General features: G+C 36.8%; 1 protein-coding gene across 11 annotated transcripts in view; it reads right to left on the bottom strand.

The window, feature by feature from the left end:
• The window catches only part of PKHD1 (PKHD1 ciliary IPT domain containing fibrocystin/polyductin), a 482,749-nt gene that overhangs the window by 242,752 nt on the left and 220,194 nt on the right, over positions 1-19,803 (bottom strand). For all 11 annotated transcript variants that reach the window (XR_008298567.1, XM_053222692.1, XM_053222697.1 and 8 more), the window contains 3 exons: positions 17,082-17,216; positions 11,145-11,280; positions 8,387-8,633 (listed from right to left, as the gene is read on the bottom strand). Coding sequence is in view for 10 of the 11 variants with exons in the window: in XM_053222692.1 (XP_053078667.1) it covers positions 8,387-8,633; positions 11,145-11,280; positions 17,082-17,216 (518 nt within the window). In the remaining variant the exon portion in view is untranslated. The remainder of the gene's footprint in view (positions 1-8,386; positions 8,634-11,144; positions 11,281-17,081; positions 17,217-19,803) is intronic.

The raw sequence follows: 19,803 nt of genomic DNA, 5'->3' as shown, positions 1-19,803 counted from the left end.
GTACCTGATTTTGGCTCAGGTCATGATCTCATGGTTCATGAGTTCTAGCCCCACATCATGGGGCTCTGTGCTGATAGCTCCTAGCCCACTTCTGATTCTCTTTCTCTCTTACTACTCCTCCTTTGCTCACGTGCATATGTGCACACATGCTCTCTCATAAACCAATCAATAAACAAACAAACAAATTTATCTTCCCTTTTCTAAACACACACACATACCAGGGGCTGTGGTGGAACTGACCAATGCTTACTCATGAACTTTGCCAGCCACTCAACCCAAGGCTGTGTTCAGTGACAGCATACCTACCATCAGTAGGAATGAATAGGTCATAGGAGAGTATTTTCACCATGAAATTGGGCAAATGCTACAAATCAGGGCTTTTTATTCTAGAGAGCTAGTTGTTAAACATTTGCCAGCACACTACTGTGCCCCTTTATTATTCATGAAATTTAATAACCATGTAGTATTGTTGATGATATTTCTCAGTCTGAGGTCTGTCATGAGTTTTAGATCTTTTTCTATTTTATTTCTGTAACCTCTGCTGATAAGAAAGGGTAATACTTCTTGGAATTTTCCTGTCTCACTTTTTTTTTCTTTTGAGGACTGAAAAGATACCATTAGCAATGCTATGCCTTTATCCCTAGGAAACAGAGTTAGGCGATTATTAAAGGAAAAGCTAGGCCAAAATTTCCATTTGAACTCTTCTTTACTTTTGCATTCACAGAGGCAGGGGGTGCCTTATACTTTGAACACTGACACATTAACAGCAGTTACATAGGTAAAAACTGAACGCAAGCACTACAGGAGAGGATATTAAGCAAGATCTAAGAATCAAGGTGATCAACAAGAACTTTAACCTTTTCTTTTCCAGAAGTAGGAAGAAAGAAAAAGAAGGTATTGGGGCACAATGAATCAAAGAATGTCCTCAATGACTCCAAATTCTATGATTAGCTGGAAGGTTTTGCTGGATCAGTAGAACATCACATAACTGTTGGAAAGTATTCCTTATTTTTGAAGAATTGGATTAAGTTACATTTGAGCTTACTTAATTCCCTTGTCAGGCATTTGTTGCTCAGAAACATAAAATCGATAGTATTTTATTCAGTTAGCAGTATATTTATATGTTGTTTTGTAAATTACAGCTGTAAAATAGACATAAAATATGTCTTTTTACAGATGACATTTATTAAGTACTCACTATATGCCAGGCAATGACCTTGTGAGATAAATACCATTATGTCCATTTTATTGATGTGAGAACTGAAGCAAAGAAAGTAATTTCTCCAGAAAAATACTTCTTAGGAAGTGGGGGGCAGTTATGACTTGTACCCACAAATAACTCTTACTTCTCTATTCTTTAGTCTTTTAAAAATAATTTCAAATACATGCTTGTGTCCTAACTATTTTATGTACATCTTATAAATTTAGAGGGACTGGTTGGCCAACCTGCAATGTCTTATAAACTCTTTTAATTTGTCCCACACTCAGTAGAGTGAATGATTAGAGAGAGACCATGGTTTGATTTATTGATATTTGAATAAGTCCATGACAAATGAAACACCTGTAGAGTGCTCTAGACAACGACGATGACGACGACGACTACTACTACTACTAATAGTAATAATTCCCAGATTGTAATTGTGAGGGTTGAGTTCCTATTCTCCCCATTACAACAAATGCATCTAAAACACCAGGGAAAGAAAACAGCTGCAACTGCAGGCAAACTACTAATTCAGTAGGGGTGGGTGGGGATAGAGAAAAGAAGGAATCAGCTGTTGAAATGCATCATCTGGCCAACTGAAAGCTTCAGGAAAGCAAAAGCCTAGAAGACATTATAAAAGAACATTCTTAAATATTACATGTTCCTAGGAGTTTGGAAATAAAGACAGGATAGTATTTTAAACTTGGGTCTCCAAAACAAAAGTTGAGTGCCATGAACTCCTCATAAACATGTCCTAACAGAGAAATGGACAGTAAGGACATTAGAGGAAAATTTGAGGAAGTCAATAATTTTTTTGACTTACATTCATTTATTAAATACTAATTTTATTGAGTCACTATGTGTTCAGCATGATACTGGGCACTGTAATTTGAACAAACAAACAGCTAAGCCCTATTCCTGCCCTGTTTACCATCTACAAGAGATGGACAATTTATAGAGCTATACAGGACCTTTGAGTATCGGGCAGAGCAAATATAGATAGCCAAACACAGCAGGGATAGCAAAACCTGTTCAGGAAACTCAGGGAAGCTTACTCAAGAAAATAACCTTCATGCTGAGTTCACAGAAACTGAACCTTATGAACTGAAAGGCACAGAGAAGTTGAGTGTGGCTGAGGCATAGGATGTATGGAAGGGATGGCAAAGCACTGAGAGATGATGCTACAACTATAAACAGGGAGCAAGCCATGAAGGACCTGTGAGACAGTAACACTGTGGGATTGTCTTTGAGAGGCACTGGAAGCTCTTAAAAAGTTCTAAGCAAAGGAATGAATGGATGGCAAGACCAGATCTGCATTTACAAAGTTCAAGGATGAGGTCACAGCAAGACAGCAAGCTAACAGGCTGTTGTCATCCAATAGGTGAGAGAAGCAGAGTGGGAAACTTGGGATGGAGAGAAGTACAACGACTGAAGAGGGATTTTTTATTTTAAGAGATAAAATGGACAGGACTTGGCAGATGATGTATGTGGAAAATGAGGTAAAAGATGAGTCAAGGATGACTCCACGCTTCTGGTTTAGATGACTGAAGCATTTGCCTGAACACCCAGGAAGCCTCAACATCCAGAGAGGAACAATCTATGGATAAAGAACAAAAATTCAGTTCTAACAAGTCAAATTTGAGATGGCTAGTATATACTCTAGTGGAAACATTAAAGCATTTTTGCTCAATAGAAATATAATAGAAGCCATGAACACAAGGCACAAGTATAATCTTAAATTTATAGAAGCCACATTAAAAAAGTAAAATGAGGGCACCTGGGTGGCTCAGTCAGTTGAGCATCTGATTTTGGCTCACTTCATGATTTCACAGTTCGTGAGTTCGAGCCCCACCTCGGGCTTCACGCTGTTAGTGTGGAGCCTGCTTGGGATTCTCTCTCTGTCCCTCTTTCTCTGGCCCTTCCCCACTTGTACTCTCTCTCTAAAAATAAATAAATAAACTTAAAAAATATTTTAAAGTAAAATGAAACAGGTGAAATTAATTTTAATATATTTAACCTACTCTATCCAAAATATTTCAACATAATAAAAATAAGTTATTGAGATCTGTTTTTTTTCTCTGACGTCTTAGAAATATGGATTATAATTTACTCTTACAGTACATCTCAATTGGACTAGCCACATTTTAAGTGCTTCGTAGCTATTTGTGGCTAGTGGCTACAACATTGGACACTGCAGAACCTCAGGGCAATTGGATAAATGGGTATGGAATTCAGTAGAGCAGTATAGACTAGAGGAAAAAAGTCTGGAAGCATCACTCTAAGTAAAATAACCCAGATCACCTTGGAAAAGTATGACTTGAGAAGAAGGGAAAGTGCTGCACAGAACCCTAACAAATATTAACATTTATTTTTTTAAGTGATCTCTATACCAACATGGGACTTGAACTCACAACTCTGGGATCTAGAGTTGCCAGCTCTACCAACTGAGCCAGCCAGGTGCCCCAATGTTAGCATTTAAGAGACAGGGAGGAGAGCTTATATCAAGGAGATATGGAAGGAGCACACAACAGACTCTTGGTAATATTATCTTTGTTCCATGTAATTATCCCCATTCTGAAGAAAACATCTATCTAAATGTAGGGGAAGCAATACATCTAGGAACAACGTGAGGCACATCATCATGATGGGACCTCTGGAGAAAGTTGCTGACCTATTTTTCTGAAATGAGGTCCTGACTTACACAATGGGGCTAACACCATCCCTGTTTTGTCAGGAAAGATGGGGTTGATAGCATGAGTCTTGAAGTAATAGAAGCTGGGAAAAGAACACTACCCAGAAGATCTGTGGCTCCTACAGAAAGCATGTTTTTACAACTGGTGAGAGAGAGAAGCAGCAGTCATGTGAACGAAGCACATTGTCATTTTAACAAAACATAAACTAGACTCTGCCTTGGAGAGGGTGGGAATTTCTTCTTCCCCTGATTATAAAGTATTATTACCAACTTCAAATATATGCATATATCTCTGTCAACTCAACTGTTATGGTTCAAATCAGAGGAAACGATAAAAAAGGAAGTGCCACAAACATGAGTACACATCAGACCTAAATAAGGTAGTGAGAAACAGAAACAGAAATACAAGGTCTCCAATGTCAAACAAAAAACTTTCAGTGGAATTGGACCATGGAGGGGGCCTTCCCAGGAAGAAATCACACTCCAGCCACTTAGCTGTTAGCAAAGGGGAATGGATGCCTTGTTTATGCAACTCCAAGAGGCCTCACGCCCTGCCCTTGGGCAGGGGGACCTCTTGCAGGGGGAGGGAGGTAAGAGCTGAGAGTGAAGACAGCAGGGGGCTTGTGCCATATCAGATCTCCATCAACATGCAACCCCAAAAGATCAAGACTGTGGGAGCTTTGTAAATCAACTCTTAGGGTGCTTGCTCCAGGGCAAATAGCACAACAAATTAATCCTTTCTCCATGAAATGCAGCAAAGTTTGTATCCACGCTGAATTCAAATTGCTCATTAGCTCTGACATGTTCCTAATGAGGTTATAATGCTCTGGGACAGAGATCAAGTCACTAAGTACAAATAGCTAGAGATAGAATCATAGGAAAATAAAGTTAGAAGGACCTTAGAGCAGTGCTCCTAAAAATTTAATAAAAATCACCTAGTGATTCTGATTCAGGATGTGTGTGGTGGGACCTGAGGTGGCCCATGTCTAGGGAGCTCCCAGGTGATGCTGATGCACTTTGACTAGCAAAGCACAAGAGATCATTGAATTCAGTCCCCTTGTCCTAGAGATAAGGAAACTAGCTCCAAGAGACTTATAATTGGGAGTGTTCTGAGACTTCCCTAAGACTATTTTGGGGTAGTTGGGCATTTGCCTATAGACCTGTGGTGCACCTGAAAAATTTTAAGTAGAAGTGTAGGGAGTAGGGTAGCCAATCATCCTGGATTCCTCAAGGCCGAGACATGAGATTTTCTATTTTACAACCAGGAGAACTCCAGATAAACCAAGACAAGTCGTTCATCCTAGTAAGACTCTTTTGAATCTACTCATAATACTATATCAGGATTATCACCATTTTTACCTTGTCAGTCCCTGAGTGCTGGGATCATAACCTACTGTTAAGGTAACCACCTAAGCATCCTGTCCTGAATATTTCCAAGAATAAAAGCTTAGCCAAGATTATATCTGCAGAGCCTGTTAACATCACATCACTAAGTACCTTTCTTTTTCAATTTTTAAAGTTTTTTTTTTATTTGAAAAGAGTTGGCACGTGATGTTACATTAGTTTCAGATATATAACATAGTGATTCAACTCTGTACATTATGTCCACCACAAGTGTAGCTACCATCTGCCACCATACAAGGCTATTAAAATACCATTGACTACGTTCCCTGTACTATATCTTTTATTCCCATGACTTATTCATTCCACAACTGGAAGCCTGTATCTCCTACTCCCCTGCTTAGCACCTTTCCAAGAGACAGTCTCCAGTAGTTCTCAAAGTAAGGCATAAAAAAGGAATATCAAAAACACAGTCAAATAAATATACAAACACATCATGCTCTTTTTAACTACACAAATCTATTAATTTTCCCATTTGAAAAGAAAGGCATATAAAAAATACATCACTAACTTTTATAAATCTCATTCATTAAAAACATCTTTGGCAAAATCACTAAACTAACAATTCATTAAAAACATCTTTGGCAAAATCACTAAACTAACAATAATACTCAGGATGCATTCTTGAGAATGAAAACAGGAAGTATGCACTGCACAAACGAAATGATTAGAAATGAAAATACATCTCTCCACATTGCTATTTTGCTCACTAGAATTAGACCCATTAACATCTGATAGACTAATAAACAGTCGAGAAGGCAAAAGCGGAGAATTTTAAGACTATTCAATGTTAGCACTGTACTGCTTAGGTTTCCAAAAGAGAATGTCAGGAAACTAATTCCATATGCAATCAAAATGTAGACTTAGTGCCGTCCTGATGGCATTGACTTACTGTGGAGTTTACCTGTTTAAATAAGATGCCAACATGGTCTGCCTGAATCACTTGACTTAATATTCATGCACTTAGGACACTTAAAACAATGGAAGGAAAGAAGTGTGGCTAAACATATGCAATGCATTTGAAATAGGTAAAAGATAGAACCCTAGACACTCAGCAATCATTACCTGGAAATTAAAGAGGGCAGAAGCAATCCTATTATGCATTATAAACAGCCTAGCTGCTGACTTAATGGTACTTTGACTAGCATAGCCAAGGAGTCCTTGCTCCAATATTAATAGGAAATGTATTGTACGAATCCAATAGTTCATGAAATTAACAAGGAAAATGAACTGGAGTGGAGCAACTTTGCAAATAATAGGAAGGCATCATCAATTGCTTCCCCAGAGCATACTGAACACTTAAAAAGAGCTTGGGGAGAGTACATGTATATAAATGAGAATGGACATTGTAAGAATTTTTTAATAATACTTCTGATTTAAATATCTTTCTTTGACAATGCAGGAAATAAAACCCAGTGGAAAAAAAGACAGTCTCTTCAGCAAATCATGCTCGGAAAACTGGACAATGACATGCAGAAAGAAGAATGACCCTGGACCAGTTTCTTACACCATACAAAAAAATAAACTCAAAATGAATGAAAGACCTAAATGTAAGACAGGAAGCAATGAAAATCCTAGAGGAGAAAACAAGAAACAACCTCTTTGATCTTGGCCACAGCAACTTCTCGACATGTCTCCAGAGGCAAAGGAAATAAAAGCAAAAATGAACTATAGGGACCTCATCCAGATAAAAACTTTTGCACTGTGAATGAAACAATCAGCAAAACTAAAAGGCAACCAACGGGATGGGAGAAGATGGTTGCAAATGACATATCAGATAAAGGGTTAGTATCCAAAATCTATAAAGAACTTATCAAACTCAACACCCAAGAAACAAATAATCCAGTGAAGAAATGGGCAAAAGACATGAATAGACAATTTTCCAAAGAAGACATCCAGATGGCCAACAGACACATGAAAAAAATGCTCAGCATCACTCATCATCAGGGAAATACAAATCAAAACCACAATGAGATACCACCTTACACCTGCCAAAATGGCTAAAATTAACAACTCAGACAACAAGAGATGTTGGCAAGAATGCAGAGAAAGAGAAACATTTTTGCACTATTGGTAGGAATACAAACTGGTGCAGCCATTCTGGAAAATGGTATGGAGGTTCAACAAAAACTTAAAAATAGAACTACCCTATGACCCAGCAATTGCACTACTAGGTATTTATTCAAAGGATACAAAATGCTGATTCAAAGGGGTACATGCACCCTAATGTTTACAGCAGCACTATTGACAATAGCCAAAGTATGGAAAGAGCACAAATGTCCATTGACTGATGAATGGATAAAGATGTGGTAGATATATACAATGGGATATTACTCAGCAATCAATAAAAATGAAATGTTGCCATCTGCAACAAGATGGATAGAACTAGAGTGTATTATGCTAAGCTAAATAAGTCAGAGAGACAAATATGATTTCACTCATATGTGGAATTTAAGTTACAAAACAGATGAACATAAGGGAAGTGAAGCAAAAATCATATAAAAACAGAGAGAGAGACAAACCATAAGAGATTCATATACACAGAGAACAAACTGAGGGTTGCTGGCAAGGTGTTGCGTATGGGAAAGGGCTAAAGGTATGAGTAGCATTAAGAAGGACACTTGCTGGGATGAGCACTGGGTGTTATATGTAAGTGATGAATCATGAAAATTCTATTCCTAAAGTCTTTATTATACTACATGTTAACTAACTTGGATTTAAATTAAAAAATATAAATTTTTTAAAAAATAAAAAAATAAAATACCACTAGAAAGTTAAAAAATTACTTTTCAAATTCTCTGTTGGTTCCAAGTCTTTTTAAGAAGATGCCATTAGCTCAAAATGTCAATAAGAGGTCATGGGCTAAGTGATCTGGTCCACTAATATTGAAAGTTAGCTGTCATTTGAATAAGACTCAAACTACCATAAACATGATTTGACAGCTGTCAAGCGTATTCTCATATCATTTTTATCTAACTAAATACTTTTAATAGGATATAGAAAACAATATCCCTTCAATAAACAGCCCCAACCCCAACAGCCTGAATGATATGCTCACTGGCAAGCTGATCAGTATGGTTAATTCAACTTACAAACCAATAGACATACGATGAAAGTGAACATCTTCCCCACAGACACTGCCATGAACAATCTGACTGAAGCTTGCGTTGACCAAACAAGAAGCTGGAAGGGTTTCCATAGAAGCAAGAATATGACTTCTATTTCTCCCAGACAGAGACCCATCCATGTCTTCAAAAATTGCTGAATAAGGAAATGGAAATGCTACTAAATTTGGAGAGTTTATAAATTTCAACTGGTCGGTCTTCACAGGAAATCCACCTATAAATTGGAAGACAGAAAGGCTGTTACACGTGGCACAAAAGACTGTTGTAAGAAATGGCAGCTGAATTCACTAGGATGTTTTAGCACTTTAAACTGCATATTTATAGAGTTATGATTCACTTATTTATTCAAGAAAAATTCACTGAGTGTTTACCATATTCCAGGATTTGTGGTATGTGCTAGAGACACAGACGGGAACAAGATCAGTATTGGCAATGCCTTCACGCAGCCTGTATCCTGGGGCAGTGATTCTCAACCAGGATTTGCCCTCCAGGGGACACTTGGCACTATTAATAATCATTTTTGGCTGTCACAGGTGGGTAGATGGCAGTGCTACTGGCATGTGGTGGGTAGAGGGGCAAGGACGCTGCTAAATATCCTCACTGCACAGGACAGTCCCTACAACAAAAAATTATCCCACCTAAAACACCAATAGTGCCAAGGATGAGAAACTGGTACGGTGGGAAATAGAGATGCAGATGACTAATTTACTAGTTACTAACTGTAAAGGTGCTGTGGTTCAGTCTTTAATCTTTCTCCTCTAGTTCTTCTAGGGAGTCTACCCCTATCTCTTATGAACCTCATATTTTAAACATACCCTCAACATTCAATCAATCATGTGGGTAAATATTAATAGTAGCACCTTTTTAAGTATTAGTGGCAGGGCGACACTTGTTGCAGTGTTTCCCTCACCCTGCCTCCATGTGATTCATCAGTAGTGCTGCTGATCCAGCTGACTGGCTTTCTAATTCCCATACCCCTTTCATTAAAATGTAAAAACTCAGCACACGAGTCTCAGTACATGTGCTACTATATTTTTGTGTTACGTACATCATAAATACACAAAAAAGGAAAAGAAAAAGATACAAATAATTAGTGGCCCAGATGTTTTCAGTCTGCATCCCAGTAGAATCCATGCAGTGAGTTAAGTCATGCATTCAAGACTCAATGATTCTGGGGTGCCTGGGTGGCTGAGTCAGTTAAACGTCTGATTCTTGATTTTAGCTCAGGTCATGATCTCATGGTTCATGAGATAGAGCCCCACATTGGGCTCTGGGCTGACAGTTCACAGACTGCTTGGGATTCTCTGTCTCCCTCTCTCTCTGCCTCTCCCCCACTTGTTTTCTCTCAACACTAAATAAACATTAAAAAAAAAAAAAGACTCCATGATTCTACCTCTTGCAATTTCTATAGTTCATCCAATACCACAACCACCACAGGTCTACAATTCAGTCCTATTGGAGTTTAAATTTTTATATATGCTGTTCCTAATTTCTAGAAAGTTTTCTCTGCCTATCTCTCCCTTGTAAATTGTATTCATCTTTCAAAACTCTGCTCAAGAGCAACTTTATGATATCTTGCCTGATCCCTTTCTTGCTCCCTTCACTGACCTTGTTTAGTCCTCTAGGACTGTACTCATCACACGTAACTACAGTGACCTGCTTAACATTTATTTTTGTACCTAGATCAAGAGCTCCTGGAAGAGAAGAATTATGTATTTTTCATCTTCATACACCCCAGTTCCTCAGAACTGGAATGGACAGTTTTTAAGCAAATGAAAGAGATGGCTTAGCCCAGATCATCCAGTGAGCAGACATTCGAGGTCATAAGGAGTAGTGTGTTTTTCTTTAGTGTCCTGTGAATGATATGAAACAGTAAAGCTATTAAAGAACTGAGGGATTTTAATTTGAAGTGAATGCCATAAGGCATTTTTTATTCCTATTATTATTTCTATAATCTTAAACTCAGATGCCACCCAAATAAAAACAATCTTTGACTCTGCCTATACAGAAAAAAAAGTAAAGTGGAGACTTGCTGATTATTCATTTAATTAAAAAAACAAACAATTATCTAAATTGGTGATTCAAACCACAAGAGCATATTTACTTGAATTACTTGGTTTGGCTGTTTACAATGATCAAATCAACTAGATTGCTCTCGACTTCTTTTCACCTTGGCCCATGAGTCCTCCAAGGTATTTCTCACTACCTTAGAGATGTGGTTTATAAGTAAACAAGAATTCCTATGGTTCTCTTTAGGTATACACCAAGCCTTGGGCTGCTGAAAACATAAAGTACTCCATTCTGGCTCTTTGGGGAAAGACTGCATGTGTGTTAGTTTATGTTCATATATCTATCCACCCAACTCCATTTATTCAATCAATGAACTGACTTTGAGGCACCAAGCTTCTGGGTATGAATGACAAACCTCTGAGCATGAGGTCATGGTCCCTGCCTTTATGAAGCTCTGAGTCCAACAGAGACAGGGCACTGTAATGATGAAGTACAACAGATGTCATCATAGGGAAAGAATGGAGAGCTAGAAGAGTCATAGTGGGAGTACCTGACCACCACTGAGATTTCCTTTAGGAGATCAGAGAAGCAGTTTCTACTGATGCAATCTTATAATTGAAAGAAATGATGAGTCACAAAGGTTTTGCCACTATTTATCATATTACTTGAACGTTGGCCTTCTTTACTGTATGTCTTATATCTTAAAACAACTTACCTTGTCCTTGGGAACAGCCAGAACAGGTCCTGATGGACACACAGTCAGTGAGATCAAAATTAACAAAGGTTGTGTTAGATATTATCAGTTCCCATCTCTTGGGAGTTTTGATCCCAGCTGACATACACTGGCTTTCCTGTGATTTAGAAAGAAGAAAAAAAAAAGACGGGAAGTAGACACATGAAATACAATTTGTAATATGTTAATAAAAACAAGAGAATAAAAAGACAAGCTATAGAGTGGAAAAAAATATTTGCAAATCATGATATGACAAAGGATCACAGTAGAACCCACTATCCACATATTAGAATGATTAAAGAAAATATAGTGATGATACCAAGTGCTGATAACTTCCACATGGCCATAAAAACTATGGAATATGGGTTTGCATTTTCTTATCAAGTTAAACACACTCTTATCATATGACCTAGCAATTCAACCCCTAGGTATTTATTTACTTTTAAGAAATTAAAATTTACATTCACACAAAAACCCTACAAAAATGATTATAATAGTTCCACTTGTAATCACCAAATCTGGAAACAACTCAAATTTCCTTATACAAATGAATGGATAAGCACATTGTGGTACATCCATATAGTGGAATACTACCCGGCAATAATAAGGAATAAAATCCTGCTTCTTGCAACAAGTTAGGTAAATCCTGAAGGCATTTAGAAGTGAAAGAAGCCAGTCTCAAAGGTCGCATACTATCTAATTCCATTTCAAAAGACAAAATGATAGTGACAGACAATAGATTAGAGATCCCCAGGGGTTAGACTTGAGAGTAAGATGTGGCCACAAAGATGAAGCCTGAGACAGTTAGTTGGGTTGAACCAACTGATCTGTATCTGGATTATGGTGGTGGTGGTAGTGTTTACCCAAATGTATACAGATGTTTAAAATCATAGAATGGTACATCAAAAAAATAGTTTTACTGTATATTAATTTAAAAATTAAAATTAGAAAATCTAAAAAAAAAAACCTGCTTCTAGTATTCTCCGCAAAATCTCTTCAACAAACTGTCTAATCAAGTTGTTAGTGTTTCACTGTTCAACACTTGAAAATAATTGTATGCTGAGGATAACCAGACATTTGTCGACAGTCTCCACCATGAAAGACAGTGATAGAAAGAAAGAAGAAAAGTAATCCAGTGGAGACAAAACCAATATAGAAATCAGAAGGACATTTAAACACTATCAAAAAAACCACAGAGAAATAACTATATTATAGCCATGAAGAAGCCCAAAATGGGATTTTTCAGAAAAAAAAAAAAAGAACAAAAACAGGAGAGCAGAAATAATCAATTCAATAGAAAAAAATTGAGGAAATATCCTTGAAAACAGAATAAAAAGACAGTGGGCAAATCAGAGAGAAAATTAAGAAAAGTAGAAAAACAACCGAGGAGGTCCAATATCCAAATAAAAATTCTTTCAAAAAAGAAAACAAGAAAAATAAGAGGACAGAATTATCAAAGAAATGACTTAAGAAAGCTACTCAGATGGGAAAGATATGTTTTCTAAATGGAAAAGTCTCATCCGTTCCCTAATACAGTGGTTACAATGAAAAACCACAAAAGGTACATCATCCTGAAACTACATAATACCAGGAACAACATTCCAAAAACTTCCAAAGCAGAAAAACCAAAAGGTTACATATAACTGACCAAGAATCAGAATATCTTAAACTACTCAACCTCAAAACTAGAAGCTGGAAGGCAATGGAGCTTTGCCTTCAAATTGTCAAGGTAAAATGAACTGCAAACTGCTATTCCATAACCAACAACCTAGGAATAAGAGGGTCTCCATTTGTAACTCAAAATATTTACTTCCATAGCCCCCACTTTGTTAAGAAATTTAATATTGGCTATATTCTAATAAAATAAATTAAATCACAAAGGAGGAAAATGTGGGAATCAGGAACAAGAGGTCCAATATTAAGGAGACATGCAGGAAAACTCCAAGATGATGGTCAGGAGAAATTTCAGGGTGCATATGTGACACTCTTCTCCCAAACTACTGGTGCAAGTATAAACACTTAGGATTGTTGTTTCGCATTATTTGCTAAAACTGAATGGATATCCCATGACTCAGCAATTTTACAATTTGGCATATATTCAACAGAAGTACATGCACACGAACACCAAGAGACATACGGAAGAATGTTCATGAAATCATTACTGGTAATAGCTGAAAACTGGAAATAATCAAATGTCCATCAATAGCAACTGTTGTATAGGGGTGCCTGGGTGGCTCAGTCTCTTGAGCATCTGACTCTCAATTTCAGCTCACATCATGATCCCAGAGTAGTGGGTTCCAGCCTGGTGTTGGGCTCTGTGCTGAATGTGGAGGTTGCTTAAGACTCTCTCTTTCTCCCTCTCTCTCCCTGTGACCCTCCCCAGCCCTTGCTCTATAAACAAATGAACAAATAAATAAATAAATAACTGTGGTATAGTCATGAAGTGCAATACAACATAACAATTGGAAGTACAAATTATTGAAACATATAAAAACATGAATGGATACCATAGACATAATGTTGTGCCAAAGAAATCAGGCACAAAAGACTTCCTACTCTATGATTCCATTTATATAAAGATCAAAAACAGATTTCAAATTAACCTATGCCTATAGAAGTCTGAGTAATGGTTCCCCTTTGGCCAGGGAGCTGGGAAATGGGGTTGGGTGGGAGGAGCCATGAAGGGGCTTCAAAGGAACAGATAACGTTCTATTTCTTGATCTGGGTGGTATGTCCATCGCTTTTGCTTTATAAAAATCTATCGAGTTCTTTGCTTGTGATTGGTGCACTTTTCTCTATAAATGTTATGCTTCCATGACACATTTATTTTAAGAAGTGGAACAGATACTAAAGACAAGTAGCATACAAGAAGGGAAGGAAGAAAGAAGCTGAAAGAGTTTAAGGTCATTTCATTGTTGAGGCAAAGTTTAAGGATGCTGTTGTAATTTAGACTTCATTAAGACAAACAGGCCTGTTGAAAATTTAAGGTCGATAACTAAAATAACCAAAACAAAACGAGTAACTTTCAAACAGGCAAACATAAAAAAAAGATACCCTTCAATGCAAGACAAATCAAGTTTGAAAAGTAGAAAAAAAAAAAAAAGAAAACTGACTGCAAAGTGGGAGGACAAAGTAAAATGGTAGAAATAAGTGCAAATATATGGGAGACATCAGCATGTCTAGTAATTGAAACTACTAGAGAAAATGAGATTTCTCCCAGGGAAAGCAAGTGCATTGAGAAGAGAAGGGGCCTTACAACAGAATGTAGAGAAACAGAACAATGAAAGGTCTACATTAAGGAAGACAAACCCCCAAGTGAAAATAGGAAATAACCCAGAGAAACAGGAGGAAGAATGAAGCCACCCATCAGCATCTGCCTAAATAAGATACATGTTAAGCTATTGTCATCTGCTCAAATTAATTACAATAACAATGAGAAGATAACCAAGCTACAGATACTTCCCAAAGTCAGGTGACCATAATTTACATCCAAATCAGGCCACTTTTGAGAGTGAAAGGGGATGCTAATGAAATAGGATGTTAAGAAAACTGGCACAAATAAAATACAGTCATACTGGGGAGCATAGTGATAGGAGAAGACATCTCTTGTTCTTCTGTATTAAAGCCATCCTCCCTGCAAGCTATTCCACCCACCTCAATATAAAGGTAGTGTTGACCAGGAGGTTACCAACATACACACAAATATACTTACAAGACATAATTTCTTTTAATAAAAAGTGTTTCCCGGAAAGTAGTGTTTGTTTTAGGCTAGGACTCACTGGTAATGGCATGCCACCAATTAGGTGTGGGTGGAAGGTCTAAGAATAGATAGGCCACAAATCTAAATTCCTAAAGGAATGGCAGGCACAGAAGACAGAAGCTAAAATCAGAGTTCCCCAACCACAGACAGGTCAGGCCTCCTTTTTTCTCTCTTTTTTTTCTTTTTAACAACTGACACAGTTTCATGTGGCAATAAAGAGATTCCCAAATAAATCTGAGAAATACTGCATTACATAAAGATGTATAGATATTTTCCTTTTTTTGTTTTTAACCCTATAACTTCACAGAGCCCTTTAAGTGTTAATATGGAATATAAATTTCAGGGGATGGGTGTATGGTAAGCAGAAAATGATAATTATAATTAACCTAAGAATCTTGCTTTTCCAAGACTCCCTCTTGGAAATAGCCTTGCATGAAAAATACTACAGGAAACACTGGAGTAGGCAATGCTCATTGCCAAAGCTATCTTCCACGTGTGATTTGAAGAGTATTTGACCAAGGGTGAGAGGGTACGCTGGTGATCCTAGCTCCACAATACTGGGCATAGATCTTGGGCTATCATTTGACCTCTCAAATTCTCCATCTGTTTACCGGTAAATTCATAAGTTTTAACTAGATCAACTTCTAAGGGATAATTAGATCTAAAGTTCCATGGTTTTATGCTTTGTGTGCCTAACCAGGATCTAGATCTCTTCTGGAACAAGCTGTTTAATATCTATTCAGGGACTTTTCTCCTGTGCTTTCTTTAAAACTGAGAGACCCTAGGCTGCATTTCATTCCTGGTGAATCACACCCCAGGGACAGAATTATGTTTTATTATCTCGTGATAAACACCCTTTTGGCATAATTTGTATCTTAGTTTGTATCACTCTCCCCTAAATTATGATGTCTACTTAGTATCAATTAAGAGGCTGTGACATTAATTTACCAGGACAGTTAGTGACTCAGCCTGATGGACATTTGTTTTGGCATCTTCTTTAAGGTTATTTCCAAGGAATTTAAGGGCCTTTCATCTACCGGTATCATAGAATCTAAATCCGGGTTCCATCCTCTCTTGAAAATTCTGCAGTCAAAAAAGAAGATTTATCTCTCAAGGTAGTAATCCTTTCAGAGAAAAGGAAAAATGGGCAGGTATTTCCCTCTGGAAAACGATGGTTCAAAAAATATTTAATTAACTTTGAGAATTAAACATAAAAAAATGAAGCTTAAGAAAATTATTTTTTAATCTTAATATTTTTATCTATACCTACACAATAGCCTCCAAGAGCTATACTTATTTAAATTTCAATAGGTCAAGGTATTCAGGACAAAGTAAAGAACTTGTTTTTTCCTTTGTTTCCAGAAGTACAGTAGGTCTCTTTCATCTATGATTGTTATGACAATGTGATATCAGTATACATGTAGCTCTTTCTAGAACTCTTTTAAGAACTTAAGGGGGTCCATTACAGGTGTGAAGCCTACTAAGACCAATGGCAACCCTGGACTTTCCTTAAGGGGAATTACTACTTCTAGTTCTGCATCTGGGAAATTTGTTTTGCCTCATCTACATTCTGGTACCCTGGTCATGCAATGGCAGAGAAGTCATCTGTAGTCTGATATTTATCATGTTGAAACCCACGCTTAGGCAAGTATTAGGGAATCATCTAAGGTACTCTAGTATACTATGCAACATAAATTCATGTTACCTCTTTGGTGAGGAGGGACACTCTAAAAACAATAAGGACCCTATGAACAAAATGTTTATATTGAAACATGGCAAACTACAATACAAAGAGACAATGTGAAGTTTTGCTATTCTATAACCCTTGTGAAGTAAAGGTAAATTAATCTAAAATCATTAGGTTTATTACTGAATTGCAGTGAAAATAATGCTAAATTGCAACCAAGTAAGAATTTGGCAAGCTACTCATGACTTTTAGGATTTATATGGACTCATAACGTTAAAAACTTGTGTACATTTGAATTTCATCAAAGATACCACCACTGTTACAAATAAAAAGTTCTTCTAACCTCTACCAATTAAACCCAAGATTCACTAAAGAATACTATTAAAATTACATACCCTGGGTCACTAGGGAACCGAGCACGAACAATTCTGTTTTGATAGACAGTCTAAAACAACTACACTAAGGCACTTACCTTGTGGTCAAAATGACCAAGTAATAAGCTGTCAGTAACTGAAGTATTTGCATCACTTTCCAAGATGTCAATTCCAAAATCTCTGCATGAATAAACTTGGAAGTTTTTCAGGTGAAGATTGCTACTTCTAAAAATCTATAAAATAACAGCATATGTTATGGCAAAGGTCTGAGGCTTGGTTTTTCTTGCAGACTTCCTATAGCTTCTTTAATTATTGATTAAGTATAAATAAGCATGCTATACCACATTTAAGCAGCTTTTGTCCATCAATATCTGTACAGACATCCCAAAGTTGCTGTCAGGTGAGTACTAACTAGTCCCTTTTGGTAACATCCCCTCTGTACTTTTCATTTCTCCTCGTAATAACTGTTACATTAAAAATGTCAGTGTGAATTCTTCACTTATCTAAAATAAACTTGCAATTGTCAAATCACACAAAATTAATGGAGAAAAACAGAGCATCCAAGAACTCAAATACTTACTATTTTCTTCATGGTAGTATATGTTACTATTATTATAAAAAAATATAATTATGAAATAAGTAATTCCAAATGACTACAGATTAAAAATGTGCTATGTGCATATATATTTATGACAACTTGGGTGAGTGGGCCCAAATAGGGATTGAATATTAACAAAATTAGTTTGTTAGAGTTGAAAGAATCCCACTAGTTTGGAGGACAGAGCTCTTGGTTTTGACCTACCACTGATATTAACTAACTATATGATCTCAGGCAAGACATTGAACTTTTCCTGGACTTCAATTCAACCATCTTCAAAATCAAGGTGGAGGTCTGGACTAGCAAATTACCTAACACAGCATTTATTTCTTTATTAAATAGGGTCATATTTACATTCATACCTTCACGTGGAAGTTTCCTATTAATTAAGGCCAAAGTAGCCTTGATTTATCATAGTATCGTGCTTCTACTTGTCAGTCGGTCTTTAAGCTTGAATTTTCATGAAACAAATAGCTTGCATATCTCATTATGTATGAGCCAACAGCTTTTACAAAATGATACATCTTTGAAGACACGAAGGTTTATTTAAACAAAATAAGCATAATCTAAACTGTTAACTTGGTAAGAATTGTGACCTATTTACAAGCATCAGCCCAAGATCTGGCAAATATACTCATATTTAAAAACAGCTAACACCTCACATTAGCTAGAGAACCTGGTGATTTTAAAAGAAAACTAACACACAGTAGCAAATATCATCTATTTGTTGTGTGAATACACCTTTCAGAAAGTGCTTTCATCTCTCTCTCTTCTAAAAGAATCATTTTGCATTTATGAGACATGGTGAGGAAAGGATATTCTTCTCAACTCTTATTAACATATATGTTCAAAGGTCACATTGAGTTGGAATCCAGCAATTCTTAGCTGTATGACATTAGTGCTCTCCCTTTCACTCTCCCTCTCTCTCTTTTCCTCTCTCAAGAGTGAGAGGGAGAGCGAGAGTGAGAGAGAGAGAGAGAGAGAGAGAGAGGGAGAGAGAGAGGGAGAGAGGGAGGGAGAGAGGGAGAGAGGGAGGGAGAGAGGAATCTCTAGTAATGGCACAGTTCCCCCCAAGGTTATTAAGATCATTAAATGAGAAAATATCAATATCAATGCCATCAAATATGAATCTATGTTTATACACAATTGAAATTTTACCCAATGGAATCTTCTGTTCAAGTATCTGTATACATGACACTTATGTCTAATGACCAGAATATAGTCAGATATACCTAATAATGAAAGTTTACGAAATGTGAACACAATGTATTTTTATTGGATGCAGAAAGTATTTATCAATGTTAAAATTTCCAGAGACATCACTGTTAACATTGATCTATCACTACCTACTCCTATTCACTAACAATGGTAAGAATAAGGGCTGCTACTATGTAAACACAAAGATCCAGGCATCCTTATGGGCACCTATTTAACTCTCAACACAAACTTATCCTTTAGGTATGATTACTCTTTCCACTTTATGAAGAAAAAATAATGGGATTTGCCTAACATCACATAGGGAGGACTTGGCTACTTTCACTGAACATAATGTTTCCATAAGTTCACTCATGTTGTAGCATATAACAGCACTTCATTTCATTTTTTCTGGCTCAGTAATATTCCATTCTACTGATATACCACACTATATTTATCCATTTGTCCAATGTTGAATATTTGAGTTTTTTTCACCATTTGTCTATTATGAATAATGCTGCTGTAGGCATTTGGGTATAAGTCTCTCTGTGGATCTATGTTTTATTTCCTTTAAATACCTAGGAGTAGATAGATCATATCATACACATATCTTTATGTGTAACAATTTGAGGAACTGCCATACTGTTTTCTGAAGCATCTAGACCATTTTAAATTCTCATCGACAGTGTGTGAAGGTTCCAGTTTCTCCACATCTTCATCAACACTTGTTATCATTTTGATTCTAGCCATCCCAGTGGGTGTGAAGTGCTATCTCACTGTGGTTTTGACTTACATTTCTCTAATAACTAATTATGTTGAACATCTTTTTACATGCTTTGACCATATGTATATCTTCTTTGGAGAATTGTCCATTCGAATATTTTGCGCTTTTTTTAATTGGGTTGTCTTTTTACTGTTGAGCTATAGGAGTCCTTAATATATTCCAGATATGATTCCCTTATCAGATATATCATTTGCAAATATCATCTCCCATTGTATAGGTTGTGCTTTCACTTTTTGATGAGGTC

This window comes from Acinonyx jubatus, chromosome B2 (assembly GCF_027475565.1).
Source record: "Acinonyx jubatus isolate Ajub_Pintada_27869175 chromosome B2, VMU_Ajub_asm_v1.0, whole genome shotgun sequence".
Taxonomy (NCBI): domain Eukaryota; kingdom Metazoa; phylum Chordata; class Mammalia; order Carnivora; family Felidae; genus Acinonyx; species Acinonyx jubatus.
The sequence above is the reverse complement of the archived record's forward strand: the minus strand, read 5'-3'. Positions and strand labels throughout refer to the sequence as shown.